Genomic DNA, 26,619 nt, shown 5'->3' with positions numbered 1-26,619 from the left:
ACGTATGAAGAGGCTTCTGTCTCCAAGAAGCAATGAAAAGACTGAAGCATTAATTACATACTTCATGACTTTTTATTTAAGCACAGCATGTTCCTATTTTCAAATGTTGACGGCTTTTAGAAATGGCATAACAAATCTCAGAAACGTTAGTAAGTTCTAATAGTATGCTGATCAGACATTAATAAACAGAAACCTATGGGACCAAAAGAAATAGCAATGGGAATGTAGGAATCAATTTTGGCAGTGGCTGTGATATGAGCAGAACCAATCTTCTCCACTTTGGATTGTGTATCCTGTATTCTGTTCCAAAAGAACCACACAACAGCTGGGAGTGTTAACAGAAAATAAACTGCCAATTTTTGATGAGCAGCACACTCTTCAGTGAAGACTGATGCCCGTTGGAACTGGTAAGGTAGAAGCCAGGGAGACCCATATAGACAGAAACAGAGCCAAGGTGGAGCCAACTAATTTTAGTTTTGTCCCCATCCTCCTCCACACTGAGTTCTACAGGGCCAACACTGGGACTTAAGAAGTTGGAAGGTGACAGCCAGTGTCGCCTGTAGCAAGTGTCCTGTAGCAAGAAAGCAGGCAGCTGGGGACTGGCAGACGGCAGCTAGAGGGTGGTGGGGCAGTGCCCAATTTGCCCAAATGAACCAGCCTCCATTGAGATACCAACTGAGGAGAGTGCAAACAGCACTTTACACCCATTAATTACACAAATAATAATATCAGTGGGCCTCTCTTTAGTGCGTGCTGCAAGACTGAGATACTGGATGTTCTGCAGTGAAACGGAGCCAGCTGGGATCCCATGCCCTCCAAGTGTCCCTATTTTCCAGGGATAGTCCCAGATTTACAGAACTGTCCCAGTTCCTGATCTGATCCTGAAATGTCCTGCTTTTCCTTAGGACATTCCTATTTTCATCACAGAAATGTTGGAGAGTATGGAGTTATCCGACCCTGAGGCACGTGAAGGCAGCCCTGTATAATGAAGCTTCTTTGTTGTTAGTTGGAAGCCACCAAGAGTGGCTAGGGTAACCCAGTCAAGATGTGTAGGGTATAAATAGTAAAATTAGTATTATGGAATAGGATGTCCCTATTTTCATTGGAGAAATGTGGGAGGGTACGGGACTTTGGAAACAAGGTCTGATGATGCATTTATGCTTGCTTGCCCTCTTTAGTATGCAGCACATTATTAAGGCCTCATAAGATGTAATATTACCAAGCCCCATGAAGGAGTATCTCTGTGCTGGAGCACTGTGGAGCTTCCCAGAGGAGAAGAGAGCAGCAGACAGGTCTAGGATTCACAATGTGCTTCCTGCTCTTTGCTTCTAATTTTTCAATGTGTCTCTCTGAGTCTGTCTGCTGCTTGAGCCTTCCAGGCATTGTTGGTATGTAGGCCGAGCTTGGAAAGCATGAACACGCACAAGCATGAAGACCCGTCGCCAAGAGAACTTAGAACACATGCATCTATCTTCTACTTAATCTCCATTAACAAAGAACCCCTGCTGCTTCATTAGGAAGCACCTGCCCCAAACACCTTACAATTCTAACTGAGGAAACGACATGAACCCATAGGAAGGGGACACTGCCGACAGGTGGGCTCTCTCCTGTCTTTGCTGAAAGGTGCCGTTTTGTTTCAGTGTCTGAAAAGGGCCCTGCGAGGTTGGCAGTGCTAGCTGCTACTGGACTTAAGACTTGAAAGGTTAAATTATTGATTTCTTCAGCATGGTACTTTATAGAATCTCCTGTTTGGGTATCACCGCCTGAGGCAAAACAGTTGCAGGTACTACTTCAGGCCTGGGGGCAGGACCTAGCTTGTAATCTTCACTTCCTGTACTGGTTGAAGGAGAAGGAAGGGATGTTTCAGGAGATGCTGTGGAAGGGAAAAAACACAAAAAGGTGTTATTTGCAATAGCCTAGCATTAGTCTTCAACCAGTGGGTCAGGACTATAGATGTTGGGGAATTCCATCTGAAATGGGAGCAGGAGTGGACATTGCTGCAATTTGCATGTTCATTGGAGATCAGGAACTGGAATCATACAAGTGAATATGAGTAGCATTCACTACCTTTTTTTTTTTTTTTAAGTCTGCAAATATTATGTATGTAATCATCCCCTGAACCTTTCCCTCCAAAGAGGTCTCTGGGTTGGACAGGATCCTGGCAGGATCAAACCAGAGTACTTTTGGATGCAAAGCATCTTTGCTATCATTGAATTACATTACTGCTGTGCACAATTTCTCCCATTGCTGTGAAGAAATGTGCACTTAAAGTATGCAATTTCCTTTTCAGGAAATTGCATATTGCATCTTAAATTTTAGCAGTAGAATTGAAGCATCGCTCCCAGATTTTCCTCTTCTTATCCTCACTCCTTGGAAGAAAGTGCATGCCTTTCTGAAATGTTCCAATATGTGCACATTCAGAATTTAATATTTCAGAGGAAAGATCTGCATAGCCTTAATAAGCAAAGGTTTTAACTAAGTGAAACAGATAGGAAATTGGACACCTACAGGCTGAAATGGTGTGAATTACTGATCCGATGCTGCTGGGGAGCACAATGTGTCCTGGAAGAGGCTCCATGTTAAGGCTGGAAGGTCCTGACTGGTACTGTGGTGCATCCATAGTTGTCCCTGCATGAACAGAGAGAAAAGCTGTCTCATTCTGCCAGTCATTATTGACCAAATACCAAACACAGGCGTCATTTTTCTTTGTTTTGAAGTTCATTCTGCCTTTGATGGGAAAGCCTAATGCAATCCTTTTGCTTTTATTGATGTGACCCACTCTGAGCCTTGAGAAAGCATTTTCTAATTATGCCATTCTCTTTGTACGCAAACACCCAAATGGACGGATGAATTTGTCTCCTGGCTTTTGCCCAAAGTGTGTCATTCCCCCTAGTTTTGTTTAAAGGTACAGGCGGGGTAACATTTCCAATCCAAGGGCTGCCTTTCCTTCTGGGCAACTCTGCAAGGGCCACATACCAGCAGTGGGCAGGGTGAAAGGCAAAAGTGGGTGCAGCAAGTTTACCTTTGTCTAGTAGGCTAGTGTCTACACACACCTGTACGTTCTCTATCCATGGAAGCAAGGGGCATTACCAGAGTTCAATGACACATCCGAACAAGGCAAAAACATTTCCGGCATGACACAAAGCCAGTGAAGAGTGTGGCCTAGGGAGAGTTCTGAGGACCATATAGAAAGGTCTGGAGGGTCACAATCTGGCCTCTAGGCCCGAGGGTCCTCTCCTCTGTTTTAAGACACACAGGTGAGAAAGACACAGCACCATTCCAAATGTTGTTACCTCCCAGAAGCATTTCCTGCAGCAAGCTGTCAATCCTTGCCACTCCAAAGAGCTTGACGAACTGGACCTGCTCAATCATCTGCCAAGTGATGCTTTGGAGAGGAGGCAGCAGGAGGAGAATGTCACTGAATCGGCCTCGCGAGTCATACTGCCGGTCATTGATGTAATCCTCCAAGTTCACCTGTACCTGAAAACGCATGTTTTTCACCTTCCCGGGCTCACTCAGGCCTTTGCAATCTGGGAGGGAGAGAGAAACTAACTAAGGTTAGTTTGGGTTGCATGCAGCAATTTGACTCAGGGGAATTTGTGGTATTCCATATGTTGGACTCCAACCCCAATCAGCCCTGACCATTGGCCATGCTGGCTGGGACTGATGGGGGTTGGAGCCCGACATCTGGAGAGCAGCAGTTTCCCTGTCCCTGCCTGAAAGGGTTTGCAACTAGGATATGCACAGTACCCTCTGAGATCAGCTGAGGAGATTTCTCTGTGTGCCCTGCGCCACCATCTGAGACATAGTTCGCAACAGTGCATGAAAGAACATTCTCCCTAGTGAAGCCCAGTTTGTGGAATTCCCTGCCCCAGGAAATGGACATGTGGTGAAGACAACTGAAGAGGGTGAAGGAGAGACAAGAGGAGCAAGGGATGGATAAGGGCAAATACCATTGGATGGACTTGGGCTTGGTTATGGGATAAAGATGCCCCATGCTAATTTCACATGTGCTCATAGCTTGTTCCAACCCATTTCCACATTAACCTGTACCACTCCTGCTAAATTTCAGACACCTGGTTGAAACTGTTTTATGCCAGGACCACTCTGCTGCACTGATGTTTAAATCTCTGGCATTTAATTTATGTTTCAAATGTTGTATATCATATGTTTCTATTTTGTAAGACTGTTGGGGACTGAGATGGTGAAAATAAAATAAATTTTTAAAATAAATAAATTATCCTCTTATTGCATATTTTGTTGCTGTTTTCTAAGAAATCTGCATGAAGATTTGTATTTAAATACATTATTGAAAAATAGCTGTTTTATAAATAATTTTGTTTCAACCTATGCATTTCTAGTGGGACATGGGTGGCGCTGTGGGTTAAGCCACAGAGCCTAGGACTTGCTGATCAGAAGGTCAGTGGTTCAAATCCCCGCGACAGGGTGAGCTCCCGTTGCTTGGTCCCAGCTCCTGCCAACCTAGCAGTTCGAAAGCACGTCAAAGTACAAGTAGATAAATAGGTACTGCTCCGGCGGGAAGGTAAACAGCATTTCCGTGCGCTGCTCTGGTTCACCAGAAGCGGCTTAGTCATGCTGGCCACATGACCCGGAAGCTGCACGCCAGCTCCCTTGGCCAATAAAGCGAGATGAGCGCTGCAACCCCAGAGTCGGCCACGACTGGACCTAATGGTCAGGGTCCCTTTACCTTATGCATTTCTAAACACTCTTTTCTCCTACAATACAAATTCTAAATCGCATGAGTCAAGAACCATGTTGTAATATTCAGAGACGTGCAAAAAAAATATAAATCATTCCGGTCCACACATTAATCCTGAAGGTGTAGATCAGGTAGTTCATTTTTCAGATTCACCAAAACTGAATTCCTCCAGTATACCTAGAGGATTAAGGAGTTCAGCAAAAGGCCTTAAAGAAAACTGATGTTTGTGGGAGGCTTCTGAAGAAAGGGTGAAGGGGGTACCATATCAATGAATGGTCCAGGAAGGAACCTGAAGAATAGTGGATGGATAAGCAGTGGAGCCTTGCTGCTGAAATCTGCATCATCCTCTGATGATTAATGAATTTTGTGACGTTCAGTAGCACATGAGAGGACCTCACCTGGGTCAAAGAACACAATGGCTTTCAGGCAAGCGTATTCATTCTCATCAATCTGAATTTCTCGCAAGGGCTTCACCAGCTCATCCAGAATTCTGGTAGCTACACGGGCAATTTCAAGCTCTGGACAGTGCATTGGGATGATGAAGTCATTTCCTGAAAAGGGAGGGGGGAGAAAAAGCATGTTACCTTGCTGCAAAGAGGAACATAGGATGCTGCTATACACCAGATCCTTGGCCATCTTGCTCAGTATTGTCTCAGTATTGCTCAGTATTGTCTCCCAGCCCAATCTGGAGATGCCAGGGATTGAACCTGGAGCCTTCTACATGGAAAGCAGATGTCCTGCCACTGAGCTCTCTAGACCTTCTCCAATGTTTATTGCAAATATTGATCTGCTGTTTCAAAATTATTATTTTTAACAAATTGGCCCCGCAAGTAAGAATGAACAAGCTTCTGGATTTAAAATGGGACTCTTCACCAAACAAAGTTGAGGCACAGTTCTCTGGTTGCCTTGTCTGAAAACCTGATGGTAAAGAATGAAAAGGGTGGACCCCCTTCTCTGTTGGAGAAAGGATGTAAGAGTGATGTGGAAGCTGTAGACCTTCATATGTCCTTAGGCTCCAGCTCCCATCAGCCTCAACCAACATGACCAATGGGGGGAGTTGGAGTTCAGCATCATCTAGAGGGTCCCATCTCCATCTCCAAGCTAGAGTGTTCGGGGCTTTTCAAGTTGCAACCCTATGTACACTTACCTGGCAGTATGCCTCATTGAACTCAGGGGGGTTTACTTTTGAGTAGACAATGGATGCATAGGATACACTTTAAGGCAATAACCCTATGCCCATTTTCCTGGCAGTAGGTCCCATGGAACTCCCTGGGGCTTGCTTCTGAGTAAGACATGTATAGATTTGCATTGTAAAAGGGATATTATATGGTGGCTGTTTGTAAAGCTGTCTGTCTAATGTGCTAGCTTTAGTGTGGAGAGAGGGAACCAGAGAGATATTTCCCCCCTCTCTCATAATAAAGGCTCAGTGAAATTGAGACAGAAGAAAGTACTTCTTCACATACTGCATAAATTCAATCAATTATGTGAATTTCTTGCCCTGCTTCATGTGAGCTTTAAAGAAACACCTGGCTTATCTTCTGTGGGAAACAGGATCCAGCAGGGATCTTCTTGTGTTAGGGTGATACATTTTAGGGTGGGGTGTTTATAGATTATTGTTAACTTACTAGAGGGATGCAGGTGGCCCTGTGGTCTAAACCACTGAGCCTCTTGGGCTTTGCCGATCAGAAGGTTGGCGATTCGAATCCCCACGATGGGGTGAGCTCCCATTGCTCTGTCCCAGCTTCTTCCAACATAGCAGTTTGAAAGCATGTCAGTGCAAGTAGATAAATCAGGACCGCTGTGGTGGGAAGGTAAACAGTGTTCCTGTGCGCTTTGGTTTCCATCATGGTGTTCCGTTGCGCCAGAAGCGGTTTAGTCGTGTTGGCCACATGACCCAGAAAGCTGTCTGTGGACAAATGCTGGCTCCCTCAGCTTGAAAGCGAGATGAGCACCACAAACCCATAGTCACCTTTGACTGGACTTAACCATCCAGGGGTCCTTTACCTTTACCTTTCACCTTACTAGAGGGAGTTGGACAATATGGTCTTTGGGGGGTAATCTTTCCAGTTGCCTTATTCTATAACACCAAAAATATAATAATGAACCACTCTGGTTTTTAAAACATGGAAAGAGTACAGAGATCTGGTTATTCTGTGGAAACCAGACAATGAGGTGTGTTATAGTGCATGGGTATTTTACCTAGTAATAGAAAATCCGTGTATGGTATAGAACGCTTTGCAGCTCCCAGCAGTAAGTGCTCACCAGCATGGGCTCTTAGCAAGGCAACCTGTGAATCCAGAGAGAGAGAGAGAGAGAGAGAGAGAGAGAGAGAGAGAGAGAGAGGAAAGAACAAGTTCATACTGACTAATACTGTAGTCTGCTTTACTGATGCATGTCAACAATGGATCTTGATCAGATCCTAGTTATGGTGAAGTGATCAAAACATGAAATAAATCAGCCAACATCCTTATGTCTGGTGCTGCCATAAATTTCCTTCCTTCCTACCTACAGCCTCTATACTTTCTTCCCCTTACTGGTACTAGGGAGGCTAGGGAATCCTAAAACCAAATACAAACCATAGATTAAAGATCATTGTTAATTAAATGTACATAAAACCAGAGAGTTACCCATTGGGATATATGGGAGAACTCTTGTTTGAAATTAACTACGACTGAAGCCACAAAGCCACAAAAAGGAGAGGAGTGTAAAGGTTTGGCTAGGGTGGCCGTGTGTCCAACTCTACAGAGGTCAGTCCCCTGTTTGAAGGTGGCCTCTGTTTGAAGGGCTGTCTGGCTTAAGCCTGGTTTTAAAATAAAGGACCCTAAGAAAGGAGTGCAGGTGAGACTTGACAGTGAGCACTAGGCAAATGGGTCATCTGGTCAGTCTTCTCCACACTGGTCACAGTAACGTCTGTGTGAATTATAGCCATTATCTTTCGACGCGCCTCTATAGATAGGAAATGAGCATTTGCAAAGCGTATGCAAACCTGTCCTCTCCTTTTGTCGCCTTTACAAATGGTGCATTTCCTGTGTGTGTGTATTTCATAAAAATTTATACACAAATGTAAAAATAAAAAAAGCCCTCAAAGCAATTTACAAAAAAAGAAAACAATAAAACTGAGAAAAAATCTCTACCATATTTTAAAACATACCAAAGCTAAAATATATGTTTTGGTAATGTAGAAGTGACCATCCAAACCTGATGCTTTTCCCCCAGCCTGCTAAACTGGAGTAGCAGCTAGGATTGTTACATCCAAGCTGGCCTCAATATGTGAAATCCGTTCCCTGGTAACCTCCCTACAGCTTCTTCAACCTCATTGCCTCCCTAGGGTTCCTACAATGCTGCCTACCTATAACCACAGTGCCATTGGCCTGATCCAGCAGGCTCTTCTTATGTTCTTCCCCACCTCCTTAAGTGCTGTGAGGTCTCTTCAGAGCCTCCTGTTGCCCCAGTTTGTCACCTCATCTGTCCAATTACCCAAGTTCCCTTCTCTTCCATCTACACCTTCCCTTCAGGTACCTTTTTCTCAGTCCATTCTACCCTGTTTTTGGTTACCCTGCTTATGGGGCTTACTTCTCTCTTGGACTGAGACTTCTTCCTAGACCAACCCCCAAAAGCCACTCCTGTCTCTAGGGTCTGTGTGAAGCTTTCATCTCAGCCAAACAGACAACTTCCACTCCCCTCTCAGAAGCAGAAACATCTGTTCTTTGAGCAAGTGCAATGTTCGCTAACATTCCATGACACCCTACCCATCCGGCTCATTGATATCTGAGGCTCTGTGCCAAAATTGCCATACAGTGCATGCGTTAGCTTGAAAAATGCTAATCTTTTACACCCAGGTTTTCTATTCTCTCTCTCCCAAATCACTAATCAATCCATAACTGTTGTGAAACGAACAACTGTACATATTTTTGAGTTAGGAAGTTTCTCCTTTGCACATCGCAGGTCTGCAGAAGGAAAGCATAACGTTCAAAGAATCCAGGTTGCAGAAGCTACATATGCCTCCTTCCTCCCCAAAGTTGCTTTTTTTCACCTGGTCATCCAGGGGAAGCTCACAGAATGCTGGGATGTATTTTGCCCACTCAACGAGGACCAGGAGCTGCTGCTTCATCGACTCACACACATCGTTGATGGTTGCAATCTTCTTCATGGCAATATCGGCGCTGTGCACAGGACGGAGAGCCGAATACTATAAGAGAAAAGATCAGGCACCCTTTAACTAGGCAATCCTACATCTTCTTCTTCCCCATTTCCCCACTCCTTCACCCCTCCATATAACACACCATCATATACATGAGTCTATCGTGCCCAAATGGAAAGTTACCCTTTTGTCCAGAAGGTGGCAATAGATCACAACTATTCTATCAACAACGTATGTTGACATTATGAATTTGCCTTTTGCCCAAACTCACCCTCCAAGTTCTGGAAATCTGTAGTCCTTCGGTGCAAGAGGCTTGCATTTTATTTATTGATTCCTGTTTGGGGCACTTTAGAATTTCTTCATAAAGAGAGAGAAACTAACTCCATAGAACACAGTTAGCTAATACCTTTATTTTAGGAGCAAAGAAAAAGTAGCCGAAATGTGGCAAGTTTATGAGTTCTCCAGAGTTTATTGTTGGATAAGATCCTCCATGTGGTAGAGAGTGGTTGGACAATGAAAAAGAATAAAGAAAAGGATGGGGGGAAATGGTCTGGATGTTGCAGCCAAAAAATGATAAACAAATTCCAAACATACAGTCAGAAGCTTCCCCACCTCCTGGGGCTAATGGGAAAGCCCAGATGAGGATGTTGGGGATTTCAGGAAATGTGGGCGTTCAGGGAGGCTGAAGAGTTCATAGCCATGTACAGTATCTGTCCTGCTTTGGCCTCCTAAACTAGCCAGTTGTTTGGGGGTGGATGAATTTGTCCATTTTGGTTTCTCATTTTGGCTGCCTTAAGGTCAGTCATCCACATTTCCCCAACAACTAGTTCTCACGAAAATTCAGTTTAGAGCATATATGCAATTCTCCTTAACACAACGCACTTTCGCTCCTTTTGTTGTTGTTGTTTGCTTATATACACATTTTATTGCACATTTCACCCTAGTATTTTTGAACCCATTACTTGGCTTGACAATTGCACTGCAAAATATGGCGATACACAAATTTCAAAAGATGGCTGTGTTTCAATATTGTTTTGGAAAGTACGAACTAGGTAGGTTCACCTTTAGATGTGACACAAACCAAGGTGCAGCAGAAGATTATACCCTATTGCCAGGTTTCCATGTGGTTAAGGACCTCAGGATAAGAAGACTCCCAATGACCACAAGATGTAAGAAGAAATGTGGGGGGGGAGGTTCCCCTCCTACCTGATGCGCCATTGCCTCTGCTTGGGTCAGAATGGTGATTGACAGGGCTCCGTTGTCTTCGTAACTGCTCCGGCGGATGCTGATCCTGTCACGCTCATTCTGTACAGCTTTGCAAGAGAGACAAAGCAACCATGTCAGGCAGGCATCACCTCCAGTGACCACACAACCAATTCTCAATAAGCAAGAGGGCTGACTCGCGCTGTAATTTCCGAAGTTTACATTTCTTACTGGACTTGCACCAAATGCAGATGCTAAGAATCTTGGGAACTGGTCAGGTCAGGTAGGGAGAACCCATAGGCAAGTGTTCTGGTGGGGACGTGGTTAGAATCATTTGCAAATGTTCACACCCTTTGAATTCATATCCCTTTCTGAAGGACCGCCTCTCCCTACGTGAGCCTGCCTGGGCTTTGAGATATTCTGGGGAGGTGTTTCTCTGCCTCCATGACAGGCATATCTGGTAAGCGCACAAGACAGGGCCTTCTTGCTGGCTGCTCCCAGATTGTAGACCTCCCTCCCATGGGAAGCTAGAATGGTGCCCCCCTCTGCTTTCCTTTTGCCAGCAGGCAAAGATGTATTTTTTGTTCCAACAGTCCTTGGCCACCAACTAGCTGTTGTGGCAGTGTCTTCTGAGAGTGGGTGTTGTATTTTTGTCTCTCTGTGTGGTTTGTTTTCAGTGCCGCTGTTGATATTCATTGTGTGGTTTAAGTTGCATCTGTTTTGATTTACGCTAAGCCCAGGATATAAATTAAGTGTCAACAATACTGAGCTGGATGGGCCAATGGTCTGACTCAGTGTTCTCCCACAGTACCCTAAAGGCTAACAAGCACATTTTTGTGTTGAAAGCTTTTGTGGGTCCCACTTAGGTATATGGATGCATAAGCTAGGCATATATACCCTGAGAACAGAAAGAAGAATTATTTTATGACAAAGTGAGGCCAAAAGGTCATCCATGCAAGAGATAAAAACCAGGTGTGTCACATACTGTTTAAAGCACAAATGAAGACAGGATCCAATTGAAGTGAGTTGCATTAATGCTCCTATCATAATCACACCCTTTGGAGAGCAAAGTGGTTCCTTGTTTATCTTTTGTGTGGTTTATGGTGTATATTTTTCTGTTTTCCCTTCAAGGCAGATAACAACCCCCCCCCCAGCCTAAAGCATGACGTTCTCAAGATGATTTTGGCATTATCGCAGGAGGTTCCTTGGAAGAAACTTATCCAGTTAATATTTTACCTACTGTAAAAGTAAGTCATTATTAGGTGGTGAGTGCATTGCAATGGATTTCTGATGAATGGAAACGTTAAGACTGAGACCTGTGAGTTTCCCAGAATTAGGTTGAGTTCTCCACATTTTCCTTGTGAAAATTCAGCAGCATTTTAGTGTGAATTCCTCCTAAAGTGCACACCTTTGTATGCAGCTTTCCCTAATTTACACATATTTGCAAAGCGATTTCCCCTTATATAATGCATTTTTATATGCAGTTTTCATTTATATATGCATTTCTGTGAACACTTTGCCTCTATATGTGCATTTTCCTATTTGTTACTTGACTAGAGAAGTAGATTGCAAAGTTCAAAGATGTGTGAATTTTGAAGGATGGCTCCATTTCAGATAGTGTATTATTACTGAAAGTGTGAATTAGGAAGGTTTGCCCATAAATGCAAACTGAATTGAGTTTCTCCTCAATCTCTAAGCTGAGGCCAGTAGCCTATCTGAAAGGCTGGGCAGACACAAAGGCTTACTGAAACTGCATCACTGGAAATGCAGCATGATCACAGAGCAAGTTTTGACTCTGCCTTTGCCAACTCAATGCCTTCTTGGTGTTTTGGACCAGAATTTAGGATGTAGAAAATCACTGGGCATTTCCTATCAGGAGCCTTGCTATATCTGAATTTTGCTGAGCATTCTGCAATCGAATGATGGAAAACTTCAATGTCCCTTCCAGGTCCAAAATCTTGAACAAACAGGACTGTGTTTGCTGTTTGACGTCCTAGTGCAACACCAACCAACCAATTTACTTCATTTCCCCTGAAACATGGACCGGGTTGCTACAGAGGGGGTGGATCAGGGTGGAGCAAGGGGCGGAAATAAAAAAAAACATAGGAAATCGATACCTGTCCCAGTAGAGGTCACTTTTCTGGCAAAGGAAGCAAATCAGTAACTTCCCAAAACTTTCACTAGATATGCGTATATTATGTAAATGATGAGGGTCTGATTGCAACATCTGGTGCTCTGCTGATATACTAATTACTTATTTTATTTTAAAAAATAGTCCCCTTTTCCTCCATAAAGCTCTCAAAGCAGCTTAGGAAATTTAAAACAAGATGAGGTTTCTATCCTTGTTTTTCATCTTGTTTCACCTGGCACCTTCACTATACTGTCTTTATCAAATACTGAAGATGCACCTCTGGCCTTTGACACTAGAGAGGTATATTTTCAGGGGCCATTGTATTCTTGTGATTGCAATTTGTCTTTAACTGGTTTTAATGTATTTTTGAATGGCTGAAACCTGCCCTGAGACTGCATAGTGAACGGTAGACAATAAATCAAACTACTAATACAAATTTGAACTCTGCTTCAGGAAGCAAAATGTATTGGGATGGCACTGTCTGGGCAACGTCCTGAAATTTTTCCAACCCTCCCCCTCCAAACCACATGATCCAGCTCTGCCTATTTGTGATTCAGAATTCATCCGCTGTGATTCAGCACCCTCATTAACGGTGCTGCAAAGGAATTTGCTGATGTGGAACTTGGCACAACTCATCAGCTCCCCCAACGCTAGCAGCAGGCTACTGAATGCAAGGCTAGCATCACAGCAGTGCACATGGGACTCTGGATCAGGGGATAGTTTTAGACCATTTACCTTCCTTCTTCATTCCTGCCCGGAAACATTTCTTCAGACGGCAGTATCGGCACTGGTTCCTCTTGTCCTTGTCTATTATGCACTGCCTGCTAAATCTGGAAAGGGAAAGAGGCAAGCTCTGAAAAAATCATTGGTGATATGAAGGGCCAGTCCTATCATTTGGCAGAGTGAGCCAGCTGCCTTCGATGGCAGGTGCCAGAGGTAAAGGTGGCAATGAGCAATGCTAAAGGCTGGACACTCCCCTGCTAAGCATAGGAACAGGGGAAGCTTATACCAAGTCAGACATTTGGCCCATCTAGCTCAGTATTGTCTATGCTGAGTGGCAGCAGCTCTCTGGGGTTTCAGACGGGAGTGGATATTCCCAGCCCTGCCTGGAGATGCTGGGAATTAAACCTGGGAGTTTCTGGATGCAAAGCAGATACAATGAGCTACCAGCCCTTCCAAATCCTGCTGCCTTGTAGGCTGTCCTTTTGCTGGGGTTGAAGCAAGGGTCAACTGTGGTTGGGTTGAGAGCTATCTTGTTATTTGCCTCAGGCAATGAAATGTCTTAGACTCTTATTTTATTTTACATTTTACATCCCACTATTTGTCCGTTATGGAACCCAAGCTGGAGTACAAGTGGGCTCTGGGTGGCCACCCAGCCAGCCAGTGGCCAGACTTGCTTAGCTTCAGCTAAGTGTTAGGGCAGCTTCATGGACAACCAACAGAGATAGGCAATTCTGTCTGTTTCTCCATTTCTCATTTCCACCCGCTTAAATTCATTTTTTCAAGCTCCTGTAGCAATTTATGAATTTTAGGTAAAACAGTCCTCATGAGAATTATTAGAAATTTGGTGCAAACTTCTCCTGACCATAGAATCAGAGTTGGAAGGGACCTCAAGGATCATCTCATCCAACCCTCTGCAATGCAGGAATATACACCTGTCCCTTATGGGGATCAAACCTGCAACCTTGCTGTTACCAGCACCATACTCTAAACAACTGAGCTACCCAGTTTTGATTAAATGTGCTTGTTTCTGCACACAATTTCCCCATATATAATGCATTGTTGTGTGTTGCTTTCATGAAAACATGCCCTTATATGCAAACTTTACCCTAGTATTTACATTTTTGTACAAATTACTTGGATGGAGAACTCCACTGCAAAATTAGGATATGTGTGAATTTCAAAGGATGGTTCACATATTGTTTCAGGCAGTGCAAACTAGAGAAAATTCCAAGTTGTCATTCGTCTTCATCTTCAAGCCAGTGACAATGTTCAAAGCTTATGGAAAAGCCAGTCAATGTCCAAGGATGACCTACAAAACTATAGAGCTACCTGCACGAGTAGACGTGATTCTTACGGACACTCCTTCTGAAGAACCCTTTGCAGCCATCACAGCTGGAAGCTCCATAATGCTTCCCAGTAGCACGGTCTCCACAGATGGCACACATTGAGCTGATCCCATTCGCCAGCAGGCCGCCACTCCCTGACTCTGAAACAATGGCATCTGCAAAAAAAGGAGTTCACCAGTGGTCAATAAAGTGGGTGTCCTGGGGATGGAAAGGAACAGATCTAGTCCTACTGTGAGGCAGAGGGAGGCGGCTGCCACAGGTGACCATAGGTAAGAGGTATGGAGTGGATACAGCTGGGTCTGCCTAGCAACTTATAAACTAATCTACTGCCCTCTAGTGGAGTGGAGGATGGTGTCTCACCACCTATGTCTAAGTTAGGTGTAACCACCAATCTGGTTGGCTTTTATATATGGCATGGGTGGGGAGGTAAGCTCTATCTTTCCTCTTGGATCAGCTCTGGAAAGGAACAAAACCAACCCAATCCATAGAGTATTGGGTCTTGCCTTATTTTTAAAATCAAAATTCACACTGCTCACTGCTATGTGATAAATGAGTCAACATTCACAGCATACATTTAAAGCACTATGATTCCACTTTAACCAGTCATGGTTTCTCCCAAAGAATTCTGGGAGCTGTAGAATTTGTTAAGGGTGCTGAGAATTATTAGGAGACTCACATTTTACCCACCCTGAGCTACAATTCAAAAATTGGTATAACCATCTATCACTCTTCAGAAGGAACTATGGGCATCATTGGTTTGTAAGGGGAACAGAGGAGTCTCCTAACATTGCTCAGCACACTTCACAAACTACAGTTCCCAGAATTCTTGGGGGAAGCCATGGCTATTTAAAGTGTTATCACAGTGCTTTAAGTCTATGATATGAATGTGGTCTAAATTAGCAAAGCCACCAGCTGACACTAGGTGGTCCACCAGAAGTTGGCCATGGAAGCAAGATCTGCCCACCCCTAAGCTAGTCCAATCAGGATCCTGAAAATCAGTCTATGCCAGGCATAGGCAAACTCGGCCCTCCATATGTTTTGGGACTACAACTCCCACCATCCCTAGCTAGCAGGACCAGTGGTCAGGAATGGTGGGCGTTGTCCCAAAACATCTGGAGGGCTGAGTTTGCCTGTGCCTGGTCTATGCAGTCCTGGGATGTGATGCTACAAGCCAAGACTAAGCCAAGAGATGGTGCCTTATAGGTCTTGAAATGGAAAACAAAACAAAACAGATCATTAAAAAGCTATTGATTCAGGTGGTTCAAGCTACACCACACAAGAGAGCAGAGAAATAAAGCAGCCGACCCAGGATCAGTTGACAATCTTTTGGGGAGAGGGGAAGAATTATTTATTTAGAATTGGATCCAAAGATGCAATAGAGGACAAATTTCTGGCAGCGGTGCTGTTCAATTTAACTGTTGTGCAAGAGCCACCAGAAAAACATTGTGTGGTGATGTGCAATGCATCTTCTGTGAGCAAGTATCCTGAAATGTTGTGCAAGGCCATGTGCAAAAGATGGTGCAACAAGACTGTGCACACATGGAAGTATCCCAACGGACTTCTACTTTCTTGTCTGGCACAGCGATCTTCCAGCAACTGCCCTCCCAGACCACCTTATTTTACCAATGCTGCTTTCTCAATCCAGGCAGCTACCATTTCACATTAAAAAACATGCAACCAACTTGGCATCAGGCAGGAATGAGAGGCAGACAGTGGATAGGAAACCTCCACTAAGAGGGCAAGGCCTATCTGACCACCAGCTGCATCTTCCCAAGAGAAGATAGGAGCCCAGTGCCGCCTGATTCTCCTTCCTGCCTGATGAGCCATCTCTGAAGCAGCACCTCACATGATTGGTGTCTCTGTGCAACAGCAGATGCAGGGTGTTCCTTCCCTAGTGGTTTGCCTGCAGGAAAACGTCTTGTGGAACAGCGCCCCCTCCAGGTTCAACCCTCCTATTCTCATTGAGTGGGGAGTTGCAACATCCCCCACCTGTATGTTTAATTAGGTTTTAAAGGGGGGAAATAAACATTAGTCCCACCACTAAACTAATTTGGGGCTGGATCTGGGGTAGGTGGCTGGGGTGGGGTGGAGGATGTAACCTGATTGCCCACCCCAATTGAGACCACAGGCTGGATGGAGGGGAGATGAGCTGTGCAGAGCCATAAGTTATACCTGACCTTCTCATATTTACAATCGCCAAGTTGGCTTGTGGTCATAAAACCAAGAGAATTAAAACACAACATAGCATTATAAGAGACCACAGCATCAGTAAAGCAGCCAAGCCATCCAGCAGTGAACAGGCTGGTCATCTACTGACTCCTCTGCTCTCTGAATCAGATGCCTAAACTCAACTGTGATGGAGTTGGGTGGGTATCTCTGCAAGCTAATCCCACAATTCAGGTCTGAGAACTGAAAAGTCCCTCCCTTGTTTAGCCATTCAGGTGTTTGGGAAGATAGCATAAGAAGAGTCCTGCTGGACCAGGCCAATGATAAAGAGAAGAAGAGTTTGGATTTGATATCCCGCTTTATCACTACCCTAAGGAGTCTCAAAGCGGCTCACAACCTCCTTTCCCTTCCTCCCCACAACAAACACTCTGTGAGGTGAGTGAGGCTGAGAGACTTCGGAGAAGTGTGACTAGCCCAAAGTCACCCAGCAGCTGATGTGGAGGAGTGGGGAATCGAACCCGGTTCACCAGATTATGAATCCACTGCTCTTAACCACAACACCACACTGGCAATGATGCATTTAGTCCAGCATCCTGTTCTCACAGTGGCCAACCAGATGCCCCTGGGAAAGCTGCAAGCAAGGCCTGAACACAACAGCACTCTCCTCTCCTGTGAGTTCGCCCAGGCTCAGGAAAACCCCTCACTACCAGAGTGCTTGCTGGATCTTGGCGCCATCCCACAAAGGTGCCCGGCCAAGGTAAGCATCATTGGCATTAATATTTTGTGTCACAGGGCCATATCTCCAGTTCTGCCTTCTGAAATCTTTAAAAAAATGGAATCCTTTGTTGATGCTTGCCACCTGTCATTTAGTTTAACTCAGCTAAGTAAATGTTAGCTTGGGATATATGATGATGACATTTTATTTGGCCATAAATACTCCTCAATGTCTTTGCTTGGAAAGAAAAGGCTGGCTGATTCTTTTAGTGAGTGAAATAATATTAGTGATGCTATGATGATGTCAAAAGGAGGGGGGATGAAGTGCTTTTCAAACGCAGGTGGTGGGTGGGAAGAAAGCAGGCAATATACGGCCACATTCATACCATACATTTAAAGCACTATCATACCACTTTAAACAGTCGTGGCTTCCCCCAAAGAATTGTGGGAGCTGTCGTTTGTTAAAGGTGCTGAGAATTGTTAGGAGACCCCTTATTTCGCCTTACAGAGCTACAGTTTCCAGAGTGGTTTAACAATCAATCACTCTTCACAGAGAACTCTAGAAATTGCAGCCAGGACTTTTGAAGTGGTATCATAGTGCTTTAAATGTATGGTGTGGATGTGACCCAGGTATTGTCCATCTTCCATGCGACAGTCCTCAGAGATGTGAAGATCACTATGATGTCTCTCCATAATCTTCTCCAGGCTAAAAAATAATTCTTTAAATTGTTCTTAATGGAACTTGGGTTCTAGATCTCCTCTAAACATACCCTAATTTAAATACAATAAATGGCCTTGTTCTGGGGCAGGAAAATAATTCCTGGGAGTGGCTCTGAGATATATTTGTGGTGAGAATTCTCTGGCAGAAAAATAATCTACTCCGTCCAAGTTCCACAAACATTCTGGCTGTGATGGATGCACTGTGTGCAGTTTGGGAATTTATGGCAATGTCTCGGGGTAGAAAATGTATCCTCACAACCACATCATGTGTGGAGGAAGTGTGTAGCACATTGTTGATCTTCAATATATACAGTGCATGCAGAACAAAAGGCTGACATTTAAATCTGAAAACGTGCAGTTTATGGTTAGCACTCAACAAGATAGACTTAATTATTTCTTTGTTACTCCTTCTTACTTATAAATCCCTAAACAACTCTGGGCTATGTTCTTATTTATAAAGCCCTAAAAAAACCCTCTACTTTATTTCACTCAATTGGCCAGTAAGGGCATTACGGTCAATAAATGGAACCTGGTTAATGTCACCATGGTCTGATGGCTATCAGCTTGTGATAACACGAAGGCAGGCTTTTTCGCTGGTGAAACCAGTGTAGTAGAATGATCTCACTGCTGAAATCTGAGATGCCCCATCAGTACTGGCATTCCTCCGGCTCTCGAAGACAAACTTGTTTAGACAAGCATTCCCCTAATTGGCTAAGTTGAAATTCCTGCTCTAATTGGGGGGGGGGGCGACTATTAAAATTGTTGTGTTGTTTCAATGGGCTTGTTTTATTGTACACTTTAATTTATTTTAATGTTCTGGTGAAATTATTTTATTGTGTATTTTCATTATGTGTGTGCGTAGAGAGATGTGCCTGGCGCCATCATTCTCAACTTCTAAGTGCAAGCAAAGATGTTACTTTTCAGTCAACTAGTTGCCTGTTAATTGGGGTCACTTGGGAATGCCAATACCTTAGGCTGTATTGGTGTTCTTCTTTTAGTAGTGTGGGGCAAGATTTTGCCCTTTGTGTTTTTGCAGGATTTAGTCAATGGGTGCCATTTCATCCATCTGATGTCTTTTAAATTTTGTATCATGTATGCTTTTATAATTGTAAGTCACTCAGAGCAGCCTGGAGCGTCTCTATATAACAAAGGATCAGTCCTAGTTTTCATCTTGGAATCTCAATTATTATATTAATTCCACAGAGCTAGCAGTGGAATTGCAGCTTGTGTGTCAAATTTCTCCCTGCTTTCTTCTTCTGTACTTCTTATGGAACAAAATGTATATCCTGCTAACTGGACAGAAAACCTTCAAGGGGTTTACAAAGAACAAGAACAAGTATTCATTTAAAATATTGATGAAAGCAAGCATTAAAATCAAGCTGACACGCACTAAGTCCCAAAATGCAAATAAAATCAGCCATACTACCTGCTAAAAATTACATGTTAAAATGGCATGCCTTTGCAAGCTTGGTGAAACAAAAAAAGTTTCAAACAATACAGTGAAGGCAACCTGCCTAATATCAATGGGCAGGGCATTCCAAAGAGTAGGTGCTGTTGCCCATTGCTGGCAATCACAGGTGGAGAGAGTGCCGGTGCACTCAAGTTCAGCTCACAGGCTTCCCAAAAGGGCATCTGGTTGGCCATTGTGAGAACAGATGGCTGGACTAGATGGAGTTTTGATCTGATCCAGAAGGCTCTTCTAACGTTCTTATGATTCCTTACAAGTGCAGAACGAACGTTATGTGGCACTTGATAATGTGATATCAACTTACTCAATGCCACAATGTATTTTATTATGGGTATTTCCTTGCCAACGAGTGGGGTGAGGCTTATTGAAACGGCATTGAGACGTTATCTGGCCTGTTCTGCCACACCTCAAGAGCGGAGCCATTTTTACTCCCAATGCCCTGTGCACTTCGAAATGAATCCAGATATATAGTCTATTGCCTTCTTGGTATGTTACACTATAATAAGCTTCCTTTGTTTGACTTGGTCATCCTGGCCACCACCCATGGACCAGATTGCAGCTGTGACATATTTGAAAAGGGTCATGCTGAACTTTTAGGATGGGGGAAAGTATTAGGGCAAACAACGAAACATTTTCATAAGAGAAGTTCCTTTTCCAAGCCAGTTGTCAAAGCAATTCCAATTAATGAGGTACATCAGCCAGATATTGAAACAACAATATGAGGAATTGTTTCATGGAGCAGGTGTTAGTCCAGCATAAACAATGTAAGTTAGGAAGACCAGGACAGCTAAAATGGTACCTAAGAGAAAAATAAACAGATGTAGCCTGATGGGGAATATTTCTTAAGTTTGTAAGAATTGATTTGAAAAGCAAAGAAAAGGGAGGGGGTGAGAAATAGGATCATAAAGTATTCTAGATTACAACCATACATCTTGTTCTGGTTCAATCCACTTCTGGTGAATCTTCAAAATTCTAAAATCTACTGAAAAGAGATGTATCTTTTTTTTTTTACTGCCACAATTTATATCCCACTTTCTCACTAAGTATTCAAGAGATTTTCTTTTTTAAAAAAAATCAAAAATAAATGCATACTAATAAATGAAGCAAGAGCAATTTCAATCATACCAGATAAAACAAGCTAAAATTATTACAAAGACAGTGTCAGCATAAAATTCCCTTCCCAAGGCAGTCTTCAAAAAAATGCCACTGAAATGAAACTGTCTTTGTCGTCCACCTGGAAGTGAGTAGCAATGGAGCCAAGCAACTACATGGGTGTTCTTTGTAAGGCCAATTTATGCCGGCTTCACATGGGAACATAGGACGTTGTCTTATACCAAGGGACTATTGGTCAATCCAGCTCAGTATTGTCTACACCAGAGTTTCCTAAACTTGGGTATCCAGCTGCTTTTGGACTACAACTCCCATCATCCCTAGCTAGCAGGACCAGTGGTCAGGGATGATGGGAATTGTAGTCCAAAACAGCTGGAGGGCCAAGTTTGGGAAACCATGGGCTATACTGACTGATGATGACTTTCCAGGGTTTCAGGCAGGGGCTTTTCCCAGGCCTGCCTGGAGATGCTGGAAGGTTACCTGGGACCATCTGCCTGTAAGGCAGATGCTCTACCATAGAGCTCTTCCCCAATTTCATGTCAGAAGTGAACCATCTTAACAACTGGGAAGGCTACCAAAAGGCCACTGAAATCCAGTGGGGTTCTTGGAGGTTACAGGAAATCACTACAAAATTAAGAAAGTCAGAAGGTTTCATCGCTGGATTTTAATTCAGAAATTCTTTTGACTCTTAAATCTGCATTGGAAAGGGCATTGGCTTCGACAAAATAAGATGATTCAACAGGGCATATCTAAAACCATACCCGATGATTAGCTTTTCAAGAAACAAGTGCACAGATGTTGCTTGTTTATCATGCAAGATGAGATCCGCCAAGTTTTCCTTCTACAAAGTGTTTCTGCTTCAAGGATATGCCATTTCCCTGGTGCTCAAGCTGCAATAAATTGCAAGCAGTGGAGGGGAGGGGAGCTCAGTTTTTCAGCCAGTAAACTTGCAGAGTCCTATTAGGTGTGCTTGCGTCAATGTCATGAACACCTTACTCAAGAGAGTGCTCGTGATATCTCTGGTGATAAGCAGTGCAGCTTACCACCACCACCTCATGTCAACACCATCTTCGGACGCTTTAAAAGACATTTCAATTTAATTTTATTCTTCATCTGTAAAGCCAGCCTCAGCATTTTCCTGGCATACCACCCTTTAGAGAATAAGCAGTGATGCACCACCATTTTGAGAGTCTTAATTTTGTTTCAATGTGAACTTCCTTTCAGGGATCAATATATTTTCCCTTCTCCATTGCAACAGAGAAGTATCACTTTATCAAAGTTCCTTTTTGTTTGGTGGAGGGGGGTGGGCAGGAACACTAGTGAAAGCTCCAAAGCCCAGGATAAGAATGAGACTGAGAACACAATACAAGACAAAGCCTTTCCTTTCTTCTAAACCAGTTGCTAATTCCGTAATTGGAGCAAACACCTCCCCTAATTTCCCCTAAACACCATTACAAAGATGGCTGTTTGTCTATTGTAAGAGCTTTGTGAAAGCTCTTGGATAGACCTCTTACATTTGGATCATTTTACTAATGGGATATGTTGCGGTCTCAAGGTTTTGGCTAGCTTGTAGGGAGGGGGGTGTTTTCTTTTTTAAGCTGTTTGGACAAATTTTTGATGAGGATGCTTACCCAAGACAAACATGCTCATTTCAAAACAGCAAGTTCCTGACTATGTTGGTTTACTTATTAACAAGTAGGCAAATACCACAATGCCAACTTGAAACAGCCTTCACCTTTCAGAAAAGCTAGCATGTTGTTTCTACACTATTCTAGAGATATGAATCCTAACTTTTCTAAATATATAGCAATGTGGAGCTATAGAGATAAAACCAACCAAAGATCCATAACACATCATTAAAAACATTAATAAAACATCAATGAATAACAATAGATATTGATCGGTTAAAAGAAAAATCAGGTTGCAAAGCCCTTTCTAAATTAAACAGTTTTCAAAAGATGTCTGAAGGGAGGGAGGGACAGTTCTTGCTGAACTTCTACTGGCAAGCAGTTCCACAGGGCAGGGCCTACCACACTAAAGGCTCAGTCCATAGCAGAGGCTGGCCGAAATTCGGGGGCATGGGGAACCACAAGAAGTACTCCTAGGAATGATGTCCTGTCCAGCCAGTGACACTTGAGCCACAGGTTGTAAGAAAAAAAAACATATTTGAAGGAAACATCAGCTCAAGCTTTCTGGCTACCTACAAGCCTTCTGTGTCAAAGTCACAGAAAGGTGTCTCCATATTGTTTTAGAAGAACAGGGAGGCAACTGTGTTTCACCTTAAAGACTAAGAGAAATCTTGTAGCACAAGACTCGAGCTCATTTTATCAGATGCTTGAAATGCCATTTCTCCCCTTAAAGACTAACTCATTTATTATGGTGTGAGGTTTTATGGACTGATAGAGTTGGCTGCAGTCCGCAAAAGCTTATCCAGTCATTAATGTGTTCATCTTTAAGGTAGCATAGGGTTCTCTGTTGCGTTCGCTACAACAGACAAACACAGCTCCTCCTCTGGAAAATGAAATGCTGTACTTCATCAGATATGTAAAATGTTATGTTCTCCTCAGCTGGTAGATGGGGGAAACGTGTGTAAAGAGTGAGTCCAAATGGTCATGAAATCAAAGAGTTACAATCAGAACCAAGATGACATGAGATTCTAAATATATGCAAGTTCCGTGAACATTCACAATGAACATGCCCAACAAAACTCTGATGACCTCTCTCCCTGTGCCCCAGAAATCAGCTTTGGACGAGATTGATTTGGAAGGAGGAGGAGGAGGAGAGGTAGAAGAAGGCCAAGCTATTTCATATATATTTTTAAATGTAATCTCTCCCCACCATCTCATTTATCAATGGTACATCTTGCCAAACAAAGTCGACAGTGGTATAAAATGCCATTTATTTGATAAATACATCTTCAGCATAATATTCGGAAAGTAGATTTTTCCAGGCTTAATAAACAATAGTCTTTGCTGTTGGCTAAGTATTTTGCAGCATTGTGATGTCATAGCAAGGTGTGTGAGGTGTGGAATACACCTTTTCCAAGAGATTTCCATTGATTAGAAATCCATTTTCTCAATCACAATACAACAAGCTTTTCAATCTAAGTCCCTCATCGGCAATATAATTCAAGGCCACAGCGTAAGACCCGTCCCAATGCAGAAGTCCAAGAGTTCACCCACACAAATTCGACACCGTCCACCCTTCGACCCCATTCCTTCTTGTCCACTGAAGAGGACAACATTTGAACAAAGGTAGCAGAGGCCGATTGGAGAGGCAACGGAAGGTATCTCCTCACTCACCTGATGAGTTTGTGGGCAGCACCCTCAGGTTTTCGAACTCCAACATGGTGTATGAGGAGTCGAGGGACTCAGCGTAATCTGGCATCTCCATGTCCATTAGGCTTTGACAAATCCGCATTATTACTGTCAACAGAGACAAGTGAGGCCCCCACGACCCTGCTGTCAATCACAGCGAGGATCTCCAGCACGGTAGGGTTGACAACTACGGCAGGCTTGAGGATGACAAATCATTACCTAACTTTCCTGCTGTTCCCTCCCCCACCACTATCAGAAGGTTGGAAGGTAAAAATGACCTGGTCTTTATTGCATGCTCTCTCTCTCTCTCTCTCTCTCTCTCTCTCTCTCTCTCTCTCTCTCTCTCTCTCTCTCTGCCTTGTGCCCTATGAGTCTATGCCCTGAATCATGATTATATGGTGGCAGATAAGACCTGGTCTAAATCAACTTAAATTGCATCCTCCGTTCAATAGTGTGTGGTTTATGGCAATCCTTAAGCAAACATTTTGAAAAGCACAGGCAACGACAGATGATCTAACATACTCTTTCTGCAGGACACAAAGTGTTGGAGGCTATCATGCCCTTTTTCGTTCTAGGTTTTGTTCTAGCGTTTTAAATATCGATATTTGTCAGAAAGGATGCTGGAAGGAAAGTGCCACCATTTTGTGAAAGAAAAGGAAGTTTTCAGCTATGAGGAGGAAACTACATGAAAGCCACACATTCATAGGAAGCATGTGAAGCCACAGAGAAAGTTACCCAGGTTCTATGAAGGCCACTGTTGGCTCTTAGACCAAACAAACAAACAAACAAACACCCCCCATGTATTTCTGCTTGGGAAATATAATGTATATCCAGTGCTCCCCCCCCCCCGAAAAATAGGTGCCTGTAATCATCATGAAGTTGTTACAGTAAGTGCTACTCTTTTTAACCAAGAGAGAGAGACGTGCTGGTACTGCGTACCCATTGTGTATATGCCATTGAAAATGCTGGTGTCTGAACAACTATTGGAAAGTTGAAATGTAAAAGAAGTGGCAGGTGTCAAATATGGGTGACATAGATGGCAATCCTTTGTACATATGTGCATGCAAGCACATTAACTTAGACCACAAGAATGATGGGGACAACAACTCAAAGTCCTCAAATGCCCAGACTTTAATATCAGATGCAATGCATTATTGTATCACCTAGGATTGCCATATTTCAAAAAGTAAAAACCAAGACACCACGGAACTGTTGAGCTTTTTTAAACAAAAACCCCACAGTTTTTCAATTGACTTGCCTAAGATCCAGGACACAGCGCCACCTTTCAAAAATGTATGGCAGCCCTAGTATCACCAACCACAATGGTGCAGAGAAGGATAATTGTTTCAGTTATTCCATTGTTGGCTCCGCTTTGATCCATTACAGTGAGCTAATACAGTATTTGTTTATACTTTGGTATAAACTGGTATCTGGTACTAGTATTCACAGTTAGGACTGCTCATTTGGGGACTTTGAGTCTCTGGATTGCATCCAATGAAGTCATTGCACAAGCAGAAATACTTCTGTTTGTGCAGCGGATCTTCCTCTCCCTCCCCCCCCCATGTGGCCTCCCCAAAATTTGCTCTATGTTATCCCCCAACCCTCTGGAGCAGATCTGGGAGGGGCACAGGGGACAGGGGGTTAGTAGAGGGAAGGAAAGGGAAGTTCCACTGCAAAAGCAGAAGTTGTTCCACCCAAATAATTTCACTTGATTCAAGCTACTGTCCCCATTGTTCATGTGAGCATGCATTTGCACATTTAAAAATGGCTGCCATATTTGGATCACGCTGCTGGCCACCACCATTCCGTTTCACTGGTGCATGTGGAAAAAATGGCCACCAAATTGAAATATGTACATTGGCATACGAACACGCATGCACACAAAATGCATTAAATAGCACCACTAAAACAGAAGCGGGAGCAGCATCAGTTATGGGGGATGAAACCCAGTGGCACACTTTGAAACTGTGTGGGTGGCAGATTTGGAGGTTTGAACAAGAAACTTAAAGTGAGGCCCACAGCCCAAGATAGCGAGAAGAAAGACCTTCATAGAATTTGTGTGTGCCTCACTAAAATTACACCCATGGAAAATTGAATGATTGGATTGTTTTTTCAACTCTAGGCAAACCTACTCTGATATGCAGTCATGTTTCAAGAGAAAGAGATGGGGTGGGGGGTTGCAATTTCCAGAAGGAAGGCTTTGGGCCAAAGGATTGTCAACTGCTTTCTCTGCCAAATTTCCTGAACTCAGATTCAACTCCATTAGTAGGGAGGCCCAGTTTAACCTAATAAATCCTTTAATAAAACAAATAATACAAATAACAGGACGAGCCAAAGCCGGTCTTTGAACAGCTCGACATCTTCTGTCGTTTTCTCTTTTTCATACTTGTGACCTCAATTCAGTCCTCAGACTGGCTAACCTTTTGCTGTAGGTCACTAGGCTCAACCTCTGATCGTTGTCTCTGACTTGCAGACCCCACATTACCACGTCAACATGTGACCTGTGAAAACACAAGATTGGATCTGTCTGGTCTGCCATCAGCCGGTGTGAAAACTGAAACAAAGACCACCCCTAAAATCTATCTTCAAGCAAGAACGTTTGTTATCATGTGCAAGATATAAAATAATTAAGTTGTGCAATCAATTCCCTCTTTGTTTCAAAGAATAAGCACAGCACAGACTCCTTGGAAAGATAAGAGTTTTATGTTTTTTTATCCTTGGACTATGTACCAAGGCTTCCAGAAATGCCAGCATCAGCTCAATTAGGCGTTAATTACAGTTCTGATTTTGCTTGTGACTCTCATAGTGGGTCTTAGAGAGTTATGTCACAGCAAAGCAACCAACCAACCAACCAGGAAAT

General features: G+C 43.4%; 1 protein-coding gene and 1 long non-coding RNA gene across 2 annotated transcripts; one reads left to right on the top strand and one right to left on the bottom strand.

Moving 5' to 3' along the window:
• Positions 1–53: 53 nt before the first annotated feature.
• On the bottom strand, positions 54–23,879 carry LOC309377120 (hepatocyte nuclear factor 4-beta-like). The gene is made up of 10 exons (XM_081924084.1): positions 23,745–23,879; positions 14,248–14,419; positions 12,931–13,025; positions 10,068–10,174; positions 8,754–8,909; positions 6,920–7,007; positions 5,119–5,271; positions 3,294–3,530; positions 2,509–2,628; positions 54–1,873 (listed from the first exon to the last, which is right to left on the bottom strand). The coding sequence occupies exons 1-10, from the start codon at positions 23,860–23,862 to the stop codon at positions 1,734–1,736; spliced, it is 1,386 nt and encodes a 461-aa protein (XP_081780210.1). The 5' UTR covers positions 23,863–23,879; the 3' UTR covers positions 54–1,733.
• Positions 23,880–23,898: 19 nt separating this feature from the next.
• Positions 23,899–26,399, top strand: LOC309377154. The gene is made up of 2 exons (XR_014171439.1): positions 23,899–24,026; positions 26,233–26,399. It is a non-coding gene; the product is annotated as an uncharacterized lncRNA (long non-coding RNA).
• Positions 26,400–26,619: the final 220 nt, after the last annotated feature.

The sequence above is a fragment of the Podarcis melisellensis genome (assembly GCF_964234715.1).
Source record: "Podarcis melisellensis genome assembly, chromosome: 8".
NCBI lineage: Eukaryota > Metazoa > Chordata > Lepidosauria > Squamata > Lacertidae > Podarcis > Podarcis melisellensis.
The sequence above is the reverse complement of the archived record's forward strand: the minus strand, read 5'-3'. Positions and strand labels throughout refer to the sequence as shown.

Bases quoted from the DNA above. Each gene is read 5' to 3' on its own strand.
- LOC309377120 (XM_081924084.1), bottom strand. From the start codon at position 23,862: ATGCGGATTTGTCAAAGCCTAATGGACATGGAGATGCCAGATTACGCT. The intron at 14,420-23,744 runs GTGAGTGAGGAG...CTTTTTTTGCAG, and splicing joins GCTGCCCACAAACTCATCAG to ATGCCATTGTTTCAGAGTCA. The intron at 2,629-3,293 runs GTAACAACATTT...CTGTTCATGCAG, and splicing joins GCAGGAAATGCTTCTGGGAG to GGACAACTATGGATGCACCA.